This window comes from Vigna unguiculata, chromosome 3, assembly GCF_004118075.2.
Source record: "Vigna unguiculata cultivar IT97K-499-35 chromosome 3, ASM411807v1, whole genome shotgun sequence".
NCBI lineage: Eukaryota > Viridiplantae > Streptophyta > Magnoliopsida > Fabales > Fabaceae > Vigna > Vigna unguiculata.
The window spans coordinates 37,975,377-38,000,680 of record NC_040281.1 but is presented as its reverse complement, the minus strand read 5'-3'; the positions used below and the strand labels follow the sequence as shown (position 1 = coordinate 38,000,680).

General features: G+C 33.4%; 1 protein-coding gene across 14 annotated transcripts; it reads right to left on the bottom strand.

The window, feature by feature from the left end:
- Positions 1-740: 740 nt before the first annotated feature.
- On the bottom strand, positions 741-25,304 carry LOC114179647. 14 transcript variants are annotated; one of them, XR_003603504.1, is made up of 10 exons: positions 24,712-25,067; positions 22,869-23,381; positions 16,608-16,682; positions 15,533-15,596; positions 15,377-15,440; positions 15,101-15,248; positions 12,883-12,991; positions 12,658-12,759; positions 12,151-12,248; positions 741-986 (listed from the first exon to the last, which is right to left on the bottom strand). XR_003603504.1 is itself a non-coding variant. In XM_028066060.1 (3 exons), the coding sequence occupies exons 1-3, from the start codon at positions 24,997-24,999 to the stop codon at positions 17,130-17,132; spliced, it is 867 nt and encodes a 288-aa protein (XP_027921861.1). In that variant the 5' UTR covers positions 25,000-25,304; the 3' UTR covers positions 17,072-17,129. The 14 variants fall into 14 exon arrangements, 1 of the variants encoding a protein (XP_027921861.1); XR_003603497.1 differs by lacking the exon at positions 16,608-16,682 and adding an exon at positions 24,493-24,559 and having other exon boundaries at positions 15,533-15,904; positions 22,869-23,424; positions 24,712-25,066; XR_003603498.1 differs by lacking the exon at positions 16,608-16,682 and adding an exon at positions 24,493-24,559 and having other exon boundaries at positions 15,533-15,904; positions 24,712-25,065.

The window sequence follows — 25,304 nt, the reverse complement described above, 5'->3', positions numbered from 1 at the left end:
TAAGAACTAAATTGAATTATTTTTAAGAAAATGAGAACCAAATTGAGACAAAAAAACTTAAGGACCAAATAGATATTACTTGACAAATAGAAAGACAAAAAAATAATTTAACCAATATATTAATATAAATTTAACACTCAGTTTCTCTACATAATTTATAACCCCAACGATTAAAAGGTTATTAACCTTTATTACAATAAATTAAAACAAATTTCAAGCTATACATGAATCATGTTTGGCTCAATAATTTTCCATTAGCATCGCTAAAAAAAACCATCAAAATTGTCCTCTATTAGACAAAACAATAATATATTTTAAATCATATATAAGTCATATTTGTCTAAATGATTTTTCCCAAGCATGTCTACGAAAATCATCATGATTACATCTATATAAAATCCTCTATTTCTTAATTACCTTAACATATCAAATCTTTCGAGAAAAATATTGACCAAATCTAATTACTCATATACAATTACAGATACTACAATCATGAAATTGACATTATTAAGGAGTAGCCTACATTAAAAATAACACTCAAAGGTATGTGATAATCAAACCCATGTGTAACATGACCACATTTTCGTTTAAGTTATATGGGTTGACTCCAAGATTAACTAAATCCCTAACTACATGTACGTATTCTTACACAAATCTAAACATACAATCATACAATTCAAAATATATTTGTAACCTGTCAAATCAATACAAGACTCAAAAACATATTTTTAAGCAACAACTCAAATATTAAGCATATAAATTTGCACTCTGAATAAAAAAAACATTTCAGGGATACCAAATTGGTAACCAAGTTCAATCCCTAAAAGCCTATGGTAATCAAACAGGACAAATTTCCAATATAATGTAAAATTACAAAAAAGAAAAGAAAAGAAAAAGGCACCTGGTTGAAAAGAATTGACACATGTAGTCGATGTTACCTGACTTGAAGATGGTACAACAACGAGAAGAAGGCTATGCCAAGGGGACTGCAAATACAAGGAGGTTGGAACTGTAAAGAGGAAACATTGGCAAGAAGGTCGTAGCATAATAAAAAATAGCTAAAATTCCAACAAGCCAATGGTATATTCATAAACTAAACTAAACAGTTAAAAAGTCAATAAGTTAAAACAAATAATTCTAAATTTCTAACACATGTAATTAACATTTATTATATCTCATACATTCAATTGACAGGAGCAACATAATAAAAACATCAAACAGTTATAGAGAAACATAAATGTACTTTAAAAATTAACTTGCTTAAAGAACACAATTATTTGTTCCACTTCTCTTTTCTTTTTTATTCTTCTTACCACAATGATTCTTCTCAATAACACAATCCTAAGTTCACAAACTCATATCTAATTCATCAAAAAACATTCACTAAAAATTCGGCATAGTCAAACATAATCATCCAAAAATTTCAAACACAGTAAAAACCTCTAAGTGTATTCCGTCAATTACACTTAAAATGCATGCGCCAACTCATATTTGCAAAATGAATAGATATGAAGTCTAGACAAAGAATTCATTAGTAGTCTGAATAAAAAGGGGCAACACAAAACATAGCCATATAAAATTTCTACTATGTACAAAGAAAGTAAAAGTGCAATTCGACAATTTTATTTATGGTGGAACAACTAATAATATGTTCATATTAAATTTGCACTGAACCAAGAAAATCAAAATACAATTCAAGAATTCCACGTGGGATATTTCAAAATATACCTTTGTGGGTAATGCATTGCAAACCAAACAAATTCAAAGCGATATATGACAATTCTATTTAGATCTATGCCTAAGGGCTTTCAAAATTGAAGCCATAATATCAACTAAGACTTATAAAGTAAATACAAAATATAAACCCACAGTGGTCAAATCTATATAAAGCTCAAAAACAATATTTGTTACCCATAAATTCAATATATATCCCAATTATAATTTCAGTTCCATACGAATTGAAGCTCCCAAACCATTATTATTAAAAACTTTCATCTCGCAAAACAATTCAAAGTGTTAACTCAAATATACTCATCCAATATCCTAACTGTTGGTTCTCAAGTGGGTATTCACCAAAGTCCCACATCAAGTAATATGAAGAAGAGAGCAGCAGAAAAATACTATAAAAGTAAAGAGTTGGTTTTAGAGTTGTCACCACAACTCAATAAGTCTCTTGGGTGTATGAGGGGCTTAGATAGTTGTGTGTCATTTGAAAGTTTGCAATTTTTGCTAGAAAAATTGCACTATGAAGGGTTTGCAATTTTGGTCCACAAAAGTTGCACTATGAAGGGTTTGCAGTTTTGGTCCATAAAAATTGTATGAAGGTTTGCAATTTTTGCCAGAAAAATTGCACTTGGGTGATAATATACTTCTTGTTGAGTGGTTGTGGATGTAGGCCTTGAGGTGCCGAACCACGTTAAATTTCCTGTGTGCTTTTATTTATTTTTCTGCTCTTATTTGTGGGTGTGCTTCCGCTTGAAGAGATTATTATTTTTAGTGCGTGATTTTCCAACAGTGGTATCAGAGCTGAGGTTCTGACCAAGGGTTTCTAATCAAGGGAGGAAGAGGAGCAATTTGGCATACCAACCAGAATCAACATCCTTTTGAAGGGAATGGAGTTCATGTGTTGTGAGATGCTCCCAGATCTACGAAGGAGGTTGCAAATGGTACTCATGTGGCCTAATGAGTGATGTACCATGGAGATCTGATATGTGTGAGTCATGGTTTGCGACATGTGCATGGAGAAAGTGCTCTACGGCTTACAAATCTGTGTTGTTGTGTCAAGTAGACTGCGATGTTTGATAATGTTGGATCTGCATGGTGAGTGTGGAGCTCGAAATGTCCAATGGTGGTGTTTTGCATGACTCACGCGATGCTTCGTCAACAGTGTTGCGTCGTTGTGTTGTGGCCGTGTCGTGGCTTGACCAAGGTGGCGTTATGATGGATTCCCTTTGAGTATCAGTGAATTGTTAGTGACAATGATGTAAAAGTTGCCGACAACGAGTCTGGTGTGCAAAGCGGTGAGGGCCGTTGATGGGAAAGATTGTCATCATCAGTGAGTCTGTGCATATCACCAGTGACAAGAGTGGTTCAAGCATATTTGTTGGATCACTAGTGCCAAGAGTGGTTCAAGCATATATGTTGGTGGTGTGTCAAATGTTTGTTTCATAGCATGTGAGACTTTTGGTGAAGGGAGGATATGTTGGTTCTCAAGTGGGTATTCACCAAAGTCCCACATCGAGTAATATGAAGAAGAGAGCAGCAGAAAAATACTATAAAAGTAAAGAGTTGGTTTTAGAGTTGTCACCACAACTCAATAAGTCTCTTGGGTGTATGAGGGGCTTAGATAGTTGTGTGTCATTTGAAAGTTTGCAATTTTTGCTAGAAAAATTGCACTATGAAGGGTTTGCAATTTTGGTCCACAAAAGTTGCACTATGAAGGGTTTGCAGTTTTGGTCCATAAAAATTGTATGAAGGTTTGCAATTTTTGCCAGAAAAATTGCACTTGGGTGATAATATACTTCTTGTTGAGTGGTTGTGGATGTAGGCCTTGAGGTGCCGAACCACATTAAATTTCCTGTGTGCTTTTATTTATTTTTCTGCTCTTATTTGTGGGTGTGCTTCCGTTTGAAGAGATTATTATTTTTAGTGCGTGATTTCCCAACACTAACTATGGACAAATAATTTATATTGTGCCCCCTCAATCTCAATGTAGATGCACCACTGAAGTACACAACCAATATTACAATTATAATCTCTCAAAAATTATTCAGGCTCAAGAAATAGCCATTAAAAAAATAAAGCATTCATCTCATAATAGAATTGTAAAAAACAAGACAAATATAAGCACATGAATTTTATAATTTTCAATATTAGAGGCACATTTTCAACTAAAGTTATAAAACTTTCAAAATATGATGCATAATATAAAAGATTTAAGATTGGAAGAACATTATCATTTCAGATTTATAGTGTTCATAAAACAATATATCTATAGGTTGTAAAATCCATAACATGACCAAAAACAATCTATCACTCGTGATCAATACAAAAATCTTCAAGAAACATTTTAAAGGAACAAAGTCAATTTGCAAAGAATAAAAATCTTGAACCACACTCAATCAATTCAATTTAGGATACACAACTCTTACTGTTCTATTTGGGCTTTCTGACCAATACCATATATCAATATTTGATATAAAAGTCCAACTTAAAATTAAATTAGGTGGAAAAAATATATTTGAATTCCGTAAATTCAATAAATGGCTCATTAACAAACATTCAATCCCTCATTGGATAAGAAATATTATAAAGGAGAACTTAAATAGTCATCCAAAAATTTCAAAAATAGCCAAAAACTACCAACTACATTTAGAAAGCAAGTGCCACTCATATTTATGAAATAAATAAATATGAAGTCAAATTATAATATGGAATCTTTTCACTTTGGTTGAACAAACCATCAAAAGATAGACAAGGAATTCATCACCAGTTTGAATAACAAGGGGCAACTAAAAATTTTCTATTTTGAACAAAAAAAGTCAAAGTGCACTTTGAAAATTCTATTTATGAAGGGACAACCTAAAACATGCAAATATGAAATTTGCACAATGAACCAATAAAATCAAATTGAATTTGAGAATTTCAAGTGGAACAATTTAAATATACCCTTATGATGTGCCTCATAAAAACCAAAGTTTTATTCAACGATTCCATTTAGGGTGTATGCCTAACTAAAATTATAGGGATTTCAAAATTGAGCCCCAATATCAATTCATATTTTAAGAGCGAACAAAAAATATATCCGTAAGTTATCAAATCTCTACAAAGATCAAAACCAACCTATGTTCCCCATAAATTCAATATAAAACCCAATTGTAATATGCCAAATTTACACGAAATTAGGCTAAAAAACCATCATTGTTTCTTGTGATAACTATAATTTTTCATCTTACAAAACAATTCAAAGTGTTAACTTAAATATACTCATATCCTATCTTGACTATGAATAAATAATTCAAATTACGCTACTCCATTCCCAATATGGATGCCCACCCAAGTTACATGACAAATACCACTTATAATTTTTCAATATCATTTGGATTTGAGAATTAGACATAAAAATATTAAAGCATTCATCTCACAACTGAATTATAAACACAACAACTCAAATATAAGCATATGAAATTTGCATTGGGAATAAAATTAATTTTATAGGGCTTTCAACATTGGTGGAACAATATCAACCCAAATTTTAGGATTTTCAAAACTGGAGCACTATACCAACTCAAGTTATACGACTTTCAAAGTTTGAGGCACAATTGTTACCCGTGATCAACATAAAAAGCTTTATGAAGCACTTCTAAAGGACAATTTTGACATATGCGTGTGCAAATATTAAAAAGAATAAAAATTTTAAACCACACTCTATCAATTCAATTTAGGATACTCAACTTACCCAATTCAATTTGGGCTTTCCGACCAATACCACATACAAAAATTTGAAGTACAAGCCGAACTCAAAATTAACTTAAATAGAAAAAATAAATTCGATTCTTTGTAAATTCAATAAAGTACTCAAATATTAACATTCAAACCCTCATTGGTTAAACAAATCATAGTTCAACCAGATTATAAGGGGCAACACACATATAGTAATCTAAAAATTTTAAAATAGTGAAAATTGTCAATTACATTTAGAACGCACCCCAACTCATTTACAAAAATAAAAAAGTATGAAATCAAATTATAATTCTGAATTCTTCCACTTTGGCCCAACAAACTATCAAAAGATAGACAAAGAACTCATCCCCAGTCAAAAAAAAAGGGCAACTCAAAACTTTCTACTGTGAACAAAGAAAGTCAAAGTGCACTTTGAAAATTCTACTTCTGATGGATCAACTCAAAATATACCCATATGAAATTTGCATAGTGAACCAAGAAAATCAAAGTGCAATTTGAGAATTCCAAGTGGGATAATACAAAAATATACCTTACAAAACTTGCACTATGAAAAGAAAAAATGAAATTGCTATTCGACAGTTCCATTTAGGGTGTATACCCAACTCGAGTCACATTTACAAAATGAAAAAGCATGAAATCAAATTATAATTCGGACCTTCCACTTTAGCCTAACAAACCATCAAAAGATAGACAAAGAATCCATCGCCAGTCCGAATAACAAGGGGCAACTCAAAACTTTTTACTGTGAACAAAGAAAGTCAAAGTGCAGTTGGACAACTCTATTTATGATCGGACAACTCAAAATATACTCATGGAATTTGCATAATGAACAAAAAAAATCAAAGTGCAATTTGAGAATTGCAAGCAGGATAATACAAAAAAAAAACCCTTACGGAACTTCACTGTGAAAAGAAAAAAAATCAAATTGTTATCCAAAAGCTCCATTTCGGGTATATACCCTACTCAAGTCATATTTACAAAATAAAAAAGTATGAAATCAAATTATAATTCAGATTTCTTCCACTTTGGCCCAACAAACCATCAAAAGATAGACAAAGAATCCATCATCAGTCTGAATAACAAAAGACAACTCAAAACTTTCTACTATGAACAAAGAAAGTCAAAGTGCACTTTGAAAATTCCACTTATAAGGAGACAACACAAAATATACCCATATGGAATATGCATAGTGAACCAAGAAAATAAAAGTGCAATTTGAGAATTCCAAGTAGGATAATACAAAAGTATACCCTTACAAAACTTGCACTATGAAAAGAAAAAATCAAAATGCAATTTGACAATTCCATTTATGGTGTATTTCCAACTTAGGTCATATTTACAAAATAAATAAGTATCAAATCAAATAATAAACGAAATCCTTCCACTTTGGCCTAACAAACCATCAAAAGATAGACAAAGAATTCATCACCAGTCCGAAATAAAATAGGCAACTCAACTTTCTACTGTTAACAAAGAGAGTCAAAGTGCACTTTGACAATTCTACTAATGATGTCACAACTCAAAATATAACCTTATGAAATTTGCATAGTGAACCAAGAAAATCAAAGAGCAATTTGAGAATTCCAAGTTGGATATACAAAATTATAACCTTACGAAACTTGAACTGTGAAAAGAAAAATTAAAAGTGTTATTCGACAGTTCCATTTAGGGTGCATACCCAACTCGTGTCATATTAAAAAAATTAAAAAGTATGAAATAAAATTATAATTCTGAATCCTTCCACTTTGGCCCAACAAACCATCAAAAGATAGACAAAGAATCCATCATCAGTCCGAATAATATGGGGCAACTCAAAACGTTCTATTGTGAACAAAGAAAGTCAAAGTGCACTTTGACAATTCTAATTATGATGCGACAACTCAAAGTATACTGATCTAATCTACTACAAACGTTTCCAAGAAACTTTTTCTTCTAATTACTTCTCACATGCAAAACGCTTAAACAAAAAATATTGATCTAATTTAACTATTGAAGCACAATTACAGATACAGCTCAAAGGGAATATACGTACTATTAATAACAGGGTGACACAATAACAAAAGAAGACATATCGCTTCAAGATTCCCTACTTAATGCATTATCTATATAATCATATTACAAGATAATTCAAATCCTACAATCACAATTACAATATTAACCAACATATAAACTCATATATAACAACTATATAATAAAAATAAACCTAAGTTCCAAAATTCGTATTTAAATACCAAAACATAAATAAAATTTCGCAAGCACCACAATGAAATAATCGACAATCAAATCTACTACAAAGGTTTAGGATAACCTTTTCCTTCTAATTACTTCTCACAAGTAAAACCCTTAAAGAAAAATAATTAACTAGCCTAACTACTGAAGCACAATTACAGATCCAACTATAAGGGAATTTACGTACTATTAAAAACATGCATATACAACCGCAAAAAACAAGCGTCACTACATCATTGAAATTTAAATCTCAAAACATCATTCACTATAAGATCAGCTAAATCTAAAAAAATTTAATTAATCCGAAAACTAAAAAGACCATAGTCCTCTATTAGACTAAATAGAAATAAATTGTAAACAATACATAAGACAAATCTATATAATAAGAAACTTTTAGAGGTAACATAGAATCATCATTGCATTTATACAGAAACTTGCATTCCTTAATTACCATAACATGTCAAATGGTTCGCGAAAAATATTGAACAATACTAACTTCTCACAGACATGTATATAGTGACTAAACTAACAAAATGTGCATATAGAAACAACAATCAATTCCATGAGATCATGTTCAACACGACCAAAATTTTGCAAAAGTGATATAGTGTCTTTCTAAGATGAACTAAAACGCTAATTGCAACAACGTACTCTTAAAAATTCAAATAATCCAATCACACCAAAATTTCTATCTAGCATAATAACTGATACAAGACTTGAAAAATCTTCCAAAAATACAATCCTATTTTGAAGAACTCATACCTATTTCTTCAAAAACCATTCACAAAAAAATCAACATGACCACAATTTTGCAAAAGTGATATAGTTTCATTCTAAGATGAATTAAAACACTAATTGCATCATCATACTCTTACAAAATTCTAATAATTCAATCACAACCAAATTTCTAACTACAATAATAACTCATCACAATTAGGCTACAAGAGCTGATAGATCTTTCAAAAATACAAACCTATTTTGAAGAACTCATACCTAGTTCTTCAAAAATCATTAAATAGAAATTCAACACTCAACTAAACACTAAAAAAATCTAATAACAGTAGCAATTAACATAATTATCAATCTCAATTAGACTAAACATAAACAAATTTTTCAAAAACACTACAATGAAGTAATCGACAATCAAATCTACTACAAAGGTTTACTAGAACGTTTTCCTTCTAATTACTTCTCACATGTAAAATCCTTAAACAAAAACACTGATCTAATCTAACATCTGAAGCACAATTACATAAACAACTCAAAGGTAATATACGTACTATTAACAACATGACTATACAGCCAAAAAAAAAAAACCATCACTATGACATTCACTACATAATGCAATAACTATATAATCATATTCTAAGAATATTCTAATGCTACAATCACACTTACAATCCTAACCAAAAAATAAATTTATCATATTCAACAACAATTATATCAACAAAACAAACCTATAGTCCAAAATTCATATTTGAATCCCAAAACATCGTTCACAACAAGATCAGTTGAATCAAAATAAATTTAATCAACCCGAGAAATAACAAAACCGTAGTCCTCTATCAAACTAAAAAGAAATAAATTTTAAATGATACATACGACAAATCTGTCTAGTAACAATTTTTCACATGCAACTGTATGAAACAATCATCATTACATTTATACAAAATATAGCATTCCGTAAGTACCCTAAAATGTCAAATGGTTCGCGAAAATTAATGACTAACTCTAACTACTTACAGACAATTACAAACACAGTACTCAAAAAATGTGCACATAAAAACAACATTCAAAGCTATAAGATCATATCCAAGACGACCACAATTTTGCAAAAGTGATATAGTTTCATTATAAGATTAACTAAAACGCTAATTGCATCACGGCACTCTTACAAAATTCTAATAATACAATCACTCCCAAATTCCTAAGTAGAATAACAATTAATCACAATTAAGCTACAAGACCTAATAGATCTTCCAAAACTACAATCCTACATTGAATAACGCATACGTAGTCCTTCAAAAATCATTCACCAAAAATTCAAACTCAATTATAAACCAAAAAATCAATAACAACAGCAATTAACACAACTATATCCACAATTAAACTAAACATACACAAAGTTTTTGCAAGCACTATAACGACAAAAATGAACAATCAAATCTACTAAGTTTTACAAGAAACTTTTTCTTCTAATTACTTTCTCACATGTAAAAACCTTCAACAAAAATACTGATCTAGTCTAACTACTGAAGCACAATTAAAAATACAGCTCAAAATGAGTTTACTTACTATTCACTACTTGCATATACAGCAACAACAACAAAAATATGTCGTTTTAAGATCCACTAGCTAATGGAATATCTATATAACCATATTCCAAGATAATTCAAATCCTACAATCACACCTACAATAATAACCAACATATAAATTCGTAATATATAACAACTATATCAACAAAACAAACCTCAGTTGCAAAATTCTAATCTACAACAAAGGTTTAGGAGAACCTTTTCCATCTAATTACTTCTCACAAGTAAAACCCTTAAAGAAAAATATTAATCTAGTCTAACTGCTGAAGCACAATTACAGATCCATATCTAAGGGAATTTACGTACTATAAACAACATGCCTATACAACCACAAAAAAATGTCACAACATCATTCATATTTAAATCCCAAAACATCGTTCACTACAAAATCAGCTGAATCTAAAAAAATTTAATCAAATCCAACACTAACAAGACCATAGTCCACTATTAGACTAAATAGAAATAAATATTAAACGATACATAAGACAGATCTATCTAATAACAAATTTTTACAAGCAACAAAGAATCATAATTATATTTATACAAAAACTTACATTCCTTAATTACGCTAACATGTCAAATGGTTCGCGAAAAATATTGACCAATACTAATCTCTCACAGACACGTAGAGTTACTAAACTCACAAAATGTGCATATAAAATCAATAATCAAAGTTATGAGATCATGTTCAACACGACCACAATTTTGCAAAAGAGATACAGTTTCATTCTAAGATGAATTAAAACACTAATTGCATCACCATACTCTTACAAAATTCTAATAATACAATCACAACAAAATTTCTAACTACAAGAATAACTCATCGCAAGGCTACAAGACCTGATAGATCTTTCAAAAATACAATCCTATTTTGAAGAACTCATACCTAGTTCTTCAAAAATCATTCAATAGAAATTCAACCCTCAATTGAACACCAAAAAATCTAATAACAGTAGCAATTAACATAATTATCGATCGCAATTAGACTAAACATAAACAAATTTTTCGGAAACACTACAATGAAATAATCGAAAATCAAATCTACTACAAAGGTTTACTAGAACCTTTTCCTTCTAATTACTTCTCACATGTAAAATCTTTAAACAAAAACACTGATCTAATCTAACTTTTGAAGCACAATTACATAAACAACTCAAAGGTAATATAGGTACTATTAACAACATGACTATACAGCCAAGAAAAAAAACATCAGTATGACATTCACTACATAATGCAATAACTATATAATCATATTCTAAGAATATTCTAATGCTACAATCACACTTACAATCCTAACCAAAAAATAAATTTGTCATATTCAACAACAATTATATCAACAAAACAAACCTATAGTCCAAAATTCATATTTGAATCCCAAAACATCGTTCATGACAAGATCAGTTGAATCAAAATAAATTTAATCAACCCGAGAAATAACAAGACCGTAGTCCTCTATCAAACTAAAAAGAAATAAATTTTAAATGATACATACGACAAATCTGTCCAGTAACAATTTTTCACATGCAACTGTATGAAACAATCATCATTACATTTATACAAAATATAGCATTCCGTAAGTACCCTAAAATGTCAAATGGTTTGCGAAAATTAATGACTAACTCTAACTACTTACAGACAATTACAAACACAGTACTAAAAAAATGCGCACGTAAAAACAACATTCAAAGCTATAAGATCATATTCAAGACGACCACAATTTTGCAAAAGTGATATAGTTTCATTATAAGATTAACTAAAACGCTAATTGCATCACGGTACTCTTACAAAATTCTAATAATACAATCACTCCCAAATTCCTAAGTAGAATAACAACTAATCACAATTAAGCTACAAGACCTAATAGATCTTCAAAAAATACAATCCTACATTGAATAACGCATACGTAGTCCTTCAAAAATCATTCACCAAAAATTCAAACTCAATTATAAACCAAAAAATGAATAACAGCAGCAATTAACACAACTATATCCATAATTAAACTGAACATACACAAAGTTCTAGCTTCCCTTAGGAGCTGAAAAACAGTGGAACAGAAGGATAATAGGGTTACTATTGCGAACCTTAACGGAAATCATGAAAACCAACTCGGAAAGGAAAAGTAAGGTTCAAAGACCAACTTACGTGAGATGGAGCGAACTCTTGAGCTAGTACAAACGAGCGGAAACTAAACCCTAGCAGAGCTTTGTTTTAGGTGCAAAGGGAAGGTGACGGCTGATTTTCTGAGAGTGATGAGAGACAAGTGAGTTAGGGCAGACTTAGGTCTGTTTTCTCTCTTTGGGCCAGCCCTAAGGCCCAATAGTTTGGGGCAGCCTTTTAAAAAAAAAGGACATAACGAAAAAGTGGGCCTTACAGGGTAGTTTAGTTAAGATATTTTTTGGTGAAATTAGTTAAGATGCTGAAATTTTTACTAAGTTTTTCTGGACCTGTGATATAAAATTGATGAATTTTATTTAGTTTTCTTTAATATGCTAATTGTATGGTTTTGAAACTACCTTACTATATTTAGTTAATAAACTGGTGCGAATCCTTTATATTGCTTTGACTAATGTCATATATTATCGGAAAAATTAAATAAACCCATCTTAGAACATAATTGTAAAGATGAATGGAGTTTAACATCAAACACACCTTCTCCATGAGAGACACGTAAATATTGGCAAAACATGGAAACCTTGGAACCAGAGGCTTCAGAGTTATACGTGGAGAAACAAATACTTGCAGATCAACAACCTGAGATTATTTAGAAGCATAAATACTCTGTATTAGGTTAAAACAATTGAAAATTTTTACAACTGCAATACAATTTAAACCATATACTCTATTTTCAGAAGGTCATGAAGTACAAACATATACCTGCACCGTGGCTCGAAGCCCAAATGCTTTAGTTGCAACAGTGATATTAGGATTCCCAGCCCACTTTCCATGATCAACTCCTTTTCATCAGTAGTATAGACTTTCATTCCTGGCATATATTCAAATGAAAATTAACATCAATCAATCTAAACTTCTTCTATTACCTGAAAGAGTAATGAAAGATCTGCTTAAGGAAAATATGGAACCATGAAACTTGTGACAGTGATTTCATTTTGCAGTTCAAGCAATATCAGTAACACTGTGCATACCAGAATCATAGCCTTACACAATGGCTAAGATAGGATGTGTGATTACCTTCTGAATTAGTAGCTACTAGGATAGACCATAATAATAAGTTTAACTTTGGTCGACAATCTGTCGCAGACCACAAACATGTACGGTATAATTGAAGATTGGAGGTGATGGTGCAGTTGAGTGCCAAAAACAACAATGTGGGTCTCAACTCCGACTTTGAGATGGATAAATAAGTCCATAATACTAGCGGTTAGGGACCAATGCTAACAGAAAACTTATAGGGAGGACCATGTCCTCATAAAAAGCAGAGGACAACGAAGTCTTTGATATATAGGGAGGACCATGTCCTCAATATATTTGGTGTTTAATTCTTTGATATATATCTAGTTGTATGTTATGTATTAAATGAGCATTGCAAGTTAAGATGATTTTTAGCTATTGATTGCTCCTAGTTCCAGTAATTTTATTTGATTTTAACAAGTGGTTAGTTTATTATTAATGTTAATCTTAATATTTATGATTAAATTTTTAGGAAGAACCGGTGAAAGCATAAGATGAGAGTTAATCTTACTATACCATTAAAATTGCCTCTCTTGATATCAGTTCTAAGATAATTGAGCCACCGAAGTCTGCAACTTTTCCCACACCTTAGCATTTATATTGTCACTTCTTAGCATGCTAAAATTCATATTGTCGTTACCTAGATGAATTAGTGTGATACGTAGATATATAGTTTCTCTAAGAAATTTTATGTAAGTTAGCTTTAATTTATGAAAAAATATCATTCTCGATGCAGTTGTGTCACTCTATGAGTAATCTGTTAATGTTAATATTTATGATTAAGACTATATCTTGTGCAAGTGGTGGGGTTTATTGTGTCTTTATCTGATTACCATATATAATGCAATTTATTTTATTTTATTTTGAAGAGCTTAATTGGAAATTTTCATTAGCTTTTGTGATAAAGCTTACTCTTGCACGCCAACTAACGACATATTTTCTTCTTATCTTATTGTTGCAGACTTTTGGATCATCATTGAGTGTGGTGTTTGGTTCATCATTGGACTTATTGTTACTCTCCATGGATCATTGGTGTTTGGTTCATTTGGAGCAGTGAAGTGTTTAATCTGATTTTTTTTTTTGGTTCATTTGGACCATGCTTGTATTGTTGTTCTAATTGTAGAAACTAGGTCTCACTCCATGATGATATAATTTCCAAGCCTTTTCATGGTATTTCTCTCTCTGCTTTATTTTTCTGGGTGATTTTGGGATCAAAATTTTGTATGGAATATTTTCTTATTCTGACAGTTTATGTGAAAATTATGTGATTTTTTACTTTCTGGCACATAACTCTCATGGTTCTTCAACAGGGTAAAGGCTTTGTTGAATATTATTATTTTTGGGTGCCATTACAATTGAAAATTGATAGGTTTCTTGTATGTATAATTAATAGTTTTTTATATTAAAGAAGGCATATGGGTTGGTCCTAGCCCAAGGGCTTTTTTGGATATTTAGGACCTGTGGACTTTTTCTATTAGGGACTCTTTGGCCCCGGCCCATGTGGGCCAGGGCCAAATCATATGAAATTCGCTAAATTGATAGGTCTAGAGATATGATTTCACTCAAAGATCTACTAAATGCTAACTACATTTTAATCCTACAATCACTCTAAAATATATCATATTTTAATGGTTAAAAATTACCACAAAATATATTATATTTTAACAATTAAAAATCACAAAAAAAACATTCAAACTATTTTTTAAATATTTTAAAATCCTTAAAGCATGACTAAAATGAGCAAACCAAGGAAAATCTAACTCACTAATTGACGGTACCTAGAACATTGGTGTAATAAATAGAAACATCAAATTAAAATATTAGCTTAAAAACAATACTAATCCAAATGCTACTCATCATTTACAGGAATTATATTTATACAAGTGTTTGCATGTGCGTATACCTCCAAATGCTATAGAACATCATCCCCACCATTGCATAAGATGAGAGTTAATCTTACTATACCATTAAAATTGCCTCTCTTGATATCAGTTCTAAGATAATTGAGCCACCGAAGTCTGCAACTTTTCCCACACTTGAGTAAGCAATTCCTGTTCAATAAAAAAAAACTTATAAATGATTCCTTTAGTTGACTTCTGACAGTATATATTACTCACATCTACATAAAAGTATATATTACTCATATCTACATAAAAACCTGAAGAATAAACACTTTTACCATATAAACCCATTAGGACTCCAAATCACATAGTGGACACAAACGCCTGGATCTTTAATGCAACCTGAATTGATTGTGATTATTTTTATTTTCAGTCATTGCAACTCAACAATTATGAGGATTTGGTAATCAGCAAATACGGTGGGAAAAGACAACCTGAAAGGGCATTGTACATGCACTAAGATCCCACACTTTAAAGTTCCTCATGAGCAACCGCTCCCTAGAGCCCACTTCCCACAAAGCAATGTCCCCCCATTCGTGGCAATTGAGACGTTGAAACAAGAAAACCAAATTCAGTCAATTTAGAGCATGAATAGTTAATACATGTAACTAATAAGTCAACACTAACAAAAGGCCTTAAAAGAGTAGCATATCCAGAAGCCGTGTTTGTTGAACTGCATGAAAGTCCATGCTCATAGGAGCTGTGTTCATAGTCCGCACGACAGTCTTTAGCAAGTCAGCAGGCGCATTAAAAGCCTTATCATTACAAGGGAATGAAACTGACAGTACATTGACCAACAAATTTACCTGCACAAAATAAACAAGATTCATAGCAGAAATATAAAAGTGTTTAGCGATGACACATGCTTATTTCTGAGTGGACCTCCAAAAGTTTAATTTCTCTATAAATACTCTGCTATCAGCTTTAAGTTTTCTAGATAAAGCATGCAAACTTGTGAGAATAACAAACAAAATCATTCACTAAAATTGTAATCCTTAACTCTATATACGCTGCAAGCATAACTATATCTTTGCTTTGTGTGTGTTTGTGAACTACACTGTTATGGCTTGTGGAGATTTAGCTTACCGTATATATTCTAAGTTACATTAAATTAACACAGCAAAAATATCAGATAAATCATGTCATGCTTAACAGAAATGAACTGAAATGAAGGAACCCTAGGGAAGCGCATAAGTGTGGACATCATTTCCTATCATGCTTATCATGTTACTTCTCAAACAAATACAAAGAAAATCCCAGCAAATATGGATAAACCACACATAGGGTAATCTATTTATAATAGAGAGAGGTACAAGTAAAAAGAGTAACTGAAAATAAAAAGATTAAATAGAAGATATTGTTTGATATTGTGGTTATCAATATCTAACAATATCTTAATAATATCAAACTATATCTAACATTTTCCTCCCCAAGTGTATTAAAACATTTTTTTCCAGGGTACTTTGACACAATCAGCGAATATCCAAATTTCATCTCATACACAACAACCTGAATTGGTTGAATAATGTCATTATATGCAGCATACTCATCCATTAATCGATCAATAAAACATGTAGTTGTTTCCTGCAGTTCAAAATCAGAAAGAAGAATATAAAAGAAGGATAATGAGTTCAACAAAATGCATGATTTTGTAATTTCCAGATTAGCCAATGAAAAAAGAGTGTCTTTTGTTTTGTCTACATTGAACAAAAAGGATCAAATCATATTTTATTCTGATATTTGTTTTTATCTACATAGACCTATCTTCACTTCCAAACAATAAGTAGTTCAAGGAATCAAAGTAATTAGGAGGTGTGTAGTTTCATACTTTCATACCAATCAAAAAACAGGAGCTGCTTTTTTAATTCAAAAAGAAAGCATGCTATTGCATCACTATACAGGTTGCATGCAGCATTCTTAATACAATTAATAGAAAAAAAAAATACAAAAGTAGGGTGACCATACCAAAGCCCACTAAAATAATCTGAAATATGGGAGACCACATCTATCTCTAGAAAATTAAGAGATAAATTAGCAGAGGGAATGCAAACACACTGCACAAAAGCACTGTAACCATTAGTGCACCATTCATATATACCTATTCTAGTCTAAAATTCGGCAAATTAAAATTTCAAGGGAGTTCTCAGAAACTCCATAGTTCAACTGCATTCAATTTCATGGTTTTAGTTACAAAGTTGAGCTACAAAAGACTAGATTTTATAACATAATAAAATAATGTAAATGCTAAAACTGATATAACGTAATAGAAAAGACTACCTAATAAAAACAACCTCTCCACAGAGCACACAACACTTCACTTACCTGGACGAGAGGAAGGTGGTGTATCCATTTTTTATCTTTGACCATTAAAATATGGCTAAAAACTAAAACCCCTGTGTTCTAAGAAAACATTATGAGATGTATGTTCAGAAGTTCAAATTAGGAAATCCTAGAGGATTTCATTATCTAAATCAAACAAATTGCTTTGAGTTGGAAGGGGTTGATGAGTCAAAACAATATCGTGATACGAGGAGGGCAATGAACGTTGTTGGAATAAGTTCTAAGGAGCAAGACACAACATTGAGTGGTTGCTGCAATTTTGCATCTTGGCAACACTTAATTTGCAAAAGGGAAAGAAATGGACTCAAGTGAGCCCAAAGATGAAAAATCTTGGTTCCGTCTACATACTGCTGCTGAGCTTTTCATGTTTGATGCAAAGGCACTTGAAGATTCTCTTTGCAAGCGTGTAATTGTTACTCGTGATGAAACTATAACAAAATGGCTAGATCCAGAATCTGCTGCACTCAGCCGTGATGCTTTGGCAATTGTGTACACGAGGTTGTTTGCTTGGCTGGTGGATAAAATTAATAATTCTATTGGACAAGACCCTGATTCGACATCCTTAATTGGCGTGCTGGATATTTATGGTTTTTAGAGTTTCAAGACTAACAGTTTTGAGCAATTTTGCATCAATTTGACCAATGAAAAACTTCAGCAACATTTTAATCAGCATGTTTTCAAAATGCAGCAAGAAGAATACAAGAAAGAGGAGATTGATTGGAGTTACATTGAGTTTGTTGATAATCAAGATATTCTAGATCTCATTGAAAAGAAACCTGGAGGCATTACTGCTCTTCTTGATGAGGCTTGTATGTTTCCTAGATCAACACATGAAACTTTTGCCCAAAAGCTGTATCAGACATTCAAAAACCATAAAAGGTTCAGCAAGCCCAAATTGTCACGTAGTGACTTCACAATTTGCCATTATGCGGGTGATGTCACTTATCAAACTGAATTGTTCCTGGACAAGAACAAAGATTACGTTGTTGCAGAACACCAGGAACTTCTTTATGCATCAAAATGCCCCTTTGTGTCTGGGTTGTTTCCCCCTTCACCTGAGGAATCGTCCAAACAATCGAAGTTTTCTTCAATAGGTTCCCGGTTTAAGCAACAATTGCAAGCACTACTTGAAACTCTTAGTGCCACTAAGCCGCACTACATTCGTTGTGTTAAAGCAGGATCCCCCATTACCATGTGCTGCTGGTCCCCTCCACCAATGGTAAGTTTTAAGTTGCAAAAATCTGCCTTAACCTCCCCTAAACTGGCCAACCACTCTAAGCCCAACACAATATCAGCTCCACCTATCTCAAAAATGAAAAAGTCTTGTTGGATTTGTAATCCTTGGATTTCCAAGATAAAATCTGCACATTTTCCTTGACACTCAATCTTTCTACCATCTCCAACTTCCACCACATAAGAGGGAGTAGCCATTGTCTGCAACCCACATCTACCAATCAATTTATTTGAAATAAAATTGTAGGAAGCTCCACAATCCAACAAAACAATCACTGTTTCCTCTCCAATTTTACCCCAAAGTTTCCAAGACTTCTTGGTAGTGAGACCAACCATGGTACACAAGGATAACTGTAAAACCTGTCTTGTGTCCTTCAAGGTATCTTCTGTTGTCGCTGTGTGGTGCTGGAATTCCCCCAATTCAGTTATTTCGTCTTCTGACAGCAGTAACATGTGCAACTGTTTGTTTCTACAGACATGCTGAGGCCCAAACTTCTCATCATATCTAAAACATAACCCTTTTTTCATCTTGTTTTGCAATTCTGCATCAGATAATTTTCGAAAAGGGGCTCCTCGTTGCCGCAGCCCCCCTGAATTTCTTATAGACACCTCACTGCTCTCCCCCTTTTCCTTATTGGTAGTACTAGAAGCGACCGAGTGACTACCTTCTCTTGAAAAGGTTCTGGTGGCTGAATATGGTTTGGCCCCTGAAATATTGCTGCTAACCCCTGGAAGGCCGCTTTTAGATGTGACTCTAATTTTTTCCTCCACCATTTTAGCTTTCATCATTAGTTCAGCAAGACTTTTTGGTTCATGTAGCTTCACTTCTGCCTTGATACCTTCTGTTAACCCATTCAAGAAAATGCCTACCAAATAATCTTGCTCCACGTTTTTCAAGAACCCGGCATATTGTTCAAAATTTTCAATATACTCTTCAACCGAACCTGTTTGTTTTAAGCCAAGCAAAACCTCAAACGGATTATCCAACATGATCGGTTGAAACCTACGCACCACTGCAATCTTGAAAGCATCTATGTAGGCTTGGGATTACACGTTTCCCACCATTGGAACCAATTCAAAGCCTTTCCTTCCAAAGCAATAAGAACTGCCTGCATCCTTTCGTCCTCTGTTACCTCTTTTAAACGAAAATAGCGCTCCAACCTATTGGTCCAGCCATAAGCATCCTATCCTATAAAAACTGGAATATCCAGTTTTCTCCATCTGGACGAAGAAGAAGAATGTACTCCATTTGTGACTGAAATGTCATCACTATCTGATTTTCCTGTTGACAATATTTTCTCCACCACCACTGTAAGACCACGAATCATGTCTTCTAAACGTTGGAACCGTTTATGAGCCTCATTTTCCTGTCTGTCCCGATCTTGAACCATTTCTTGGACCATTCGTTCAACCCCATCCATGCGTGACTCCATTCTGGTATGGACCATGCTCTAACGAACCCTTCCCACAGAACCCAGAAGGGGCTCTGAATACCAATTGATAGAGACAATTAGTAATACAGAACAATCAAGATTAATTCTTGATTACTTTTATTGAACAACACTGCTTGTGCCAAAAGAGCAGAAGCCAGAACTCAAGATTACAACTGAGGAAGATTTGAGAGATCCTCACCCTCCCACCAATCCTTTCAGGAAAAACCAAAAAACTACTTTTTTCCTATAACCTCTGATTATTTATAATAATCAGTTATATGACAGTTTTAAAAAACGAAAACAGAATTACTCTACAGAGGTTATAACTGTCATAGTCAGTTATTCCTCTTTTCCTTCCTTTTATAAACCATTCCAAACCTATCAGAGGTATGTTATTCTTTAAAACCGAAGAAGGCATACGATTAATGAGATAACAGGTAGTAAGAATGGCATCACCCCAGAAATGTTCAGGAACCTCGCCATGAATTAAAAGAGTGCGAGTGGTTTCCATAAGATGTCTATTTTTACCTTCAGCTACATCATTTTGTTGAGGGGTATAAGCACAAGAAGTTTGATGCAGAATGCCGTGAGAAGCCATAAATTGTTTGAAAGAATGAGAAAGATATTCACGACCATTATCACTACGCAAAACTCTAATGGAAACACCGAACTGAGTTTTAATTTCATTAAAAAAAGATTGAAAGATATGAAATAATTTCGAACGATGTTTCATTAAAAATAACCAAGTGCATCTGGAATAATCATCAATGAAAGTAACAAAGTATTGAAAACCTAAAGTAGACTTAACGCGGCTAGGACCCCAAATGTCAGAGTGAACCAAGGCAAAAGGGGACGAAGCATCACGTGTGACACTACGAGGAAAAGAAGTACGAGTATGCTTGCCTAATTGACACGACTCACAATTCAAACGAGACAACTTGGACAAAGCAGGGACAAGCTGTTGTAACTTGGCAAGGCTTGGATGACCTAACTGAGCATGAATAAGAGAGGGAGACTCCATAACTGCACCAACGTGTGTAGAGGGACGGAGATGATAAAGACCATGAGACTCATATCCTGTGCCAATCACTTGTTTCGAACTCCGGTCCTGTAAACAAACAGAATTGTTGGTAAAAGAAACAACACAATCAAGAGAACAAGTTAGGCGACTGAAGACCCAAGGACATAAAGAACATTATCAATGGTTAAAGAAGGAAAAAGTTTAACCGTGCCAACACCATGAGATGAGACTCTAGAACCATCAGCCAGTGTAACAGAAGGTAAAGGATTAGTAGAAGATAAAGAAGAGAACAAAGATTTGTTACCAGTAATATGATCAGTGGCTCCTGAATCAAAACTCCAAGGACCAGGAGAAGAAGATTGAGTTAGACCAACAAAAGATGTACCTGCGTGAGCAACAAACGCAGTGGAACTAGAAAACTGTTGATCCTTATACCATTTGAGAAATTTGTTGAACATAACAAGTATATCGGATGAAACAGAAGAGATTTCAGAACTGAAAGAGGCAGTGGAAGACACCATGGAGGAACTGGAAGAGACGCGGCTTCGAATGGCGCGTGAGGGACGATCAGAACTGTATGGTCATCGGTCGGAACTAACACTCTGACGACGATGACTCGGCGGCGACGGTGGTGGCGACTCCGACAGTGGCTCCGGCGGCCACTCCGACGACGGCTCCGACAACGTCTCCGACGACGGCTCCGGTGGCAGCAGCGGCGGTGGCAGCAGAGGCGGAGGCAGCGGTAGCGAAAAAAAAAAACCTTAAGCTCTAGATACCATGTTAGAAGTGGGTTTAAATCCTAACTCAACCCCACAAAACTAGCTTGTAAGGTGAGGTTTGCACCTCATTTATATATTGTGAATTGGCCTTATCTCTAGTCGATGTGGGACTTCCAACACACCCTCTCACGCCGAGGTATATTCATCTCGTGCGTGGGATAAGAAATTAGTGAGTGGTCCGTTAGCGGTGGAATGTCCAAGAAAGTTCGCTAGGATAGGCTTTAACTTGACTCTGATACCATGTTGAGAATAAAGGAAATAGGGATTGAGATTAATCTCCCTTGTGTATAAACCACACATAGGGTAATCTATTTATAATAGAGAGAGGTACAAGTAAAAAGAGTGACTAAAAATAAAAAGATTAAATAGAAGATATTGTTTGATATTGTGGTTATCAATATCTAACAATATCTTAATAATATCAAACAATATCTAACAGATCTATTTGGTCTCCATGACTTAAAAGTTTTCTCTGCAAGATATAGTTAACCGTAGTTATGTTGAAGGAATAGTTTTTCTACAACCATTTTGAAAATGCAGCAAGGACTAGGGCCAGTACAATTAGCCTCATTGCACTCAAGTATCAAATACTCTTTGTAAAAAGAGAACTTTGCCTTATCACCCATGAACAAAAAAATGGGAAAACCAAATAAACCTCTTCGCAGCTCAAAGAAATCATTATATGTCAGTTACTAAAACCAAACCACTTCTACATATCCCTAATAAATCAATTTTTAGACATGGCTGATTTCCACTTGTATAGTGGAGCACCAACGTGATTCTTTCTTCGGTTATAATTCTTCCCGTGTCTTGTTTTGCAAAAATGTACGCATGAGCATAACAATTAACATGTGATAAAACCACAAAGTTGCATCATTCTGAATGGGCTAATAAATGAACAACTAATAACAAATTATTGTCAATACAAACAACTGTAACCAAACATATATGAAAGAAGTAAAACCTGATAGATTTCCCTGACGAATCTTTGCTTTGAGGTTGTACAAATGTCTTGGTGTTGATTGCATATCTGGATTACTTTGCTCGAGAGCTTTAAGCACTTGACGAGGTTTTATACCAGCTTTGGTCATTTGTTTGATTTGTCTCACTTCTTCCTCAGTGAAACGTCGACTATAAGGATGTTCTGAAATGTCTTTCAATGGTTCATGGTTGTGATCTCCATTTTTTATGGTAAGTACCCATGCTTCTTCCTCCTTTTTACCAATGGCTTCAAAAGGACAGTTTATAAGCTGTGAAGTTGCTTTCCTTTTGCGCTTACTTTCATCAATTTTCTGCCTATTACGATAGACACCCCCTCTGTCACAGCCAAGGATGACTCTTCTATCCTTTCTGGACTTCTTGATGGTCACAACATATCCTTGATTAGCACCAAAGTCACGAACATGTTTAATAAGGTCTTCACGGTCTTGGAAACTTCCGGGCGTTGGAGAAAGCATCCTTCTTAGTCCTGTAGGCTCTGATTGATTAAGAGTCTCCATTAATATGTCAAAAACAATATCCTAGGTCAAAATTAACAAATTAAAAGGAAAATATAAATCAGCAATTAGGGAAATGTGTTGATTAAAAAAAGCAACTAGAGAAATACAAAATCTGTTGTTTTAGCTAAAGCTGTAAAGTTAAATTCTGTCATAAAATGCTTCTTCTTTTCCTTTTACTATGTTGATAAAACTCATGTTTTTGGTTAAGTGTGAAACAGGGAAGCTCTAGGAGAACAAGAACGAAAATGACAATCAAAGAAGACTTTCTGAAATGTTTTGAGCACATCCTACAGAGCACCACCGTGTTGGTTGTTAGTTTTGACGTGCTGAGCACTATTTAATTTTTATGAGTTCAATTGCTACATTTATAATAAAACCCCAATCTTCCTAAGAGATGATTCCTTATGTTCAATCCAATGTCATCAAATATCCTACACAAAAATCGGGAACAACAAACTATTTGATATTCAGCTTTATTTATCCATAATAATATTCTATTGGGTAATAATAGAATATCACCTACAGCCTTTTTCATGGTGCAATTATACCCAAAACTTTCGAGACATACAATTGATTCAAATTATTTGCAGTAACTTGATGTTGAAGAATGCTAGCAACACACTCCTTCTGACATACTTTTAACTATTGGTTAAAAATTTATTAATAACCACAAAATAATGAGTAAGAAGTGAATCCCCTAGAATTTAGTGGTCTAATAGATTTCACCAAACATTTAAGAGCCTACACAAATGAGTACCTAACTGGCATTTCTCACTTGATATTTCCAAATTATTCTCAGGTAATGAAGAACTAACGAACTTGCTCTATTTTCCATCAATCAGTGTGCAGAACAATGTTGTGAATACCCAATACCATTGTTGACTGAAACTGTAGCATTTTGGCAAGAAGACTCCGGACACTAACGAAAAATTCAAATACTTTCCCTCCACACCAAAACCAAAAACGGTAGAAGAACAGATTCTCTCTCAGACACACAGGGCCATGATGATTAAGGTTAACCCAATACTCCGCAGAGTTGAAAGACCAACATTAACAGTGTGATAGCCAAAAAAGATTGATATTTCTCACCTGATCATCACAACTCGAACGTTCCACCCTAAGATTGTTCCTATAAGCCCCAACACAAGAACTATGCCTAGGAAGTATAGGATTTTAGGAGGAAGAAGTTAAGTGGTGCAGAGAGAGAAATCAATGTATTCTCATCATATTTCTCTGGCTGTTTCAGCCTTTGAAATCCTGTGAAACACCTTCGGACCCACGCATTGTAAAGAAGATAACGAGCCTTACTGTCAAATTTCTGCTGGGCTTTGTAATTTCTCTTCTCTTCGTCTGTTGCCTTTGCTCCCAATTCAGGCAATCCATCAAGCACAACATCTGCAACATCTTGGAAGCCAAAGATGGCTTGCATCTTGATGCGCCGGTCATCGAACGACTTCCATCAAACACCGGCAACGCTCCCTGCATCATTCCTCCTACTCCAGCCATGACAGTTTCTTGATCGAGTTCTTGAAGTTCCACAATTTCTTGTTTATACTGACAAGAACAGAAAATACACGCGCCTACTGTTGAACGCATATATATAGAAAGAGACTTACAACCAATTTGAAGTCTTCGAACAAATAATCTATCATTAGATAAACTTAAAACTTAAACTAATTAACTAAAACAAATCATATAAGATAACTTCCAACCATAATAAATCATTACTTAAATATTCAAAATTCAAGTACACGAAAGTCTAGTAATTTTAACATTTCTCTTTGAGATTTGTCATGGAAATATTGAGTTTTAACTTTATGAAGTTAGAACTTTGTGTCAGAAACATTTTAGTAACAATTTCTATCAATTTCTTCATTTGAATTGTTGTTACTATAATTATT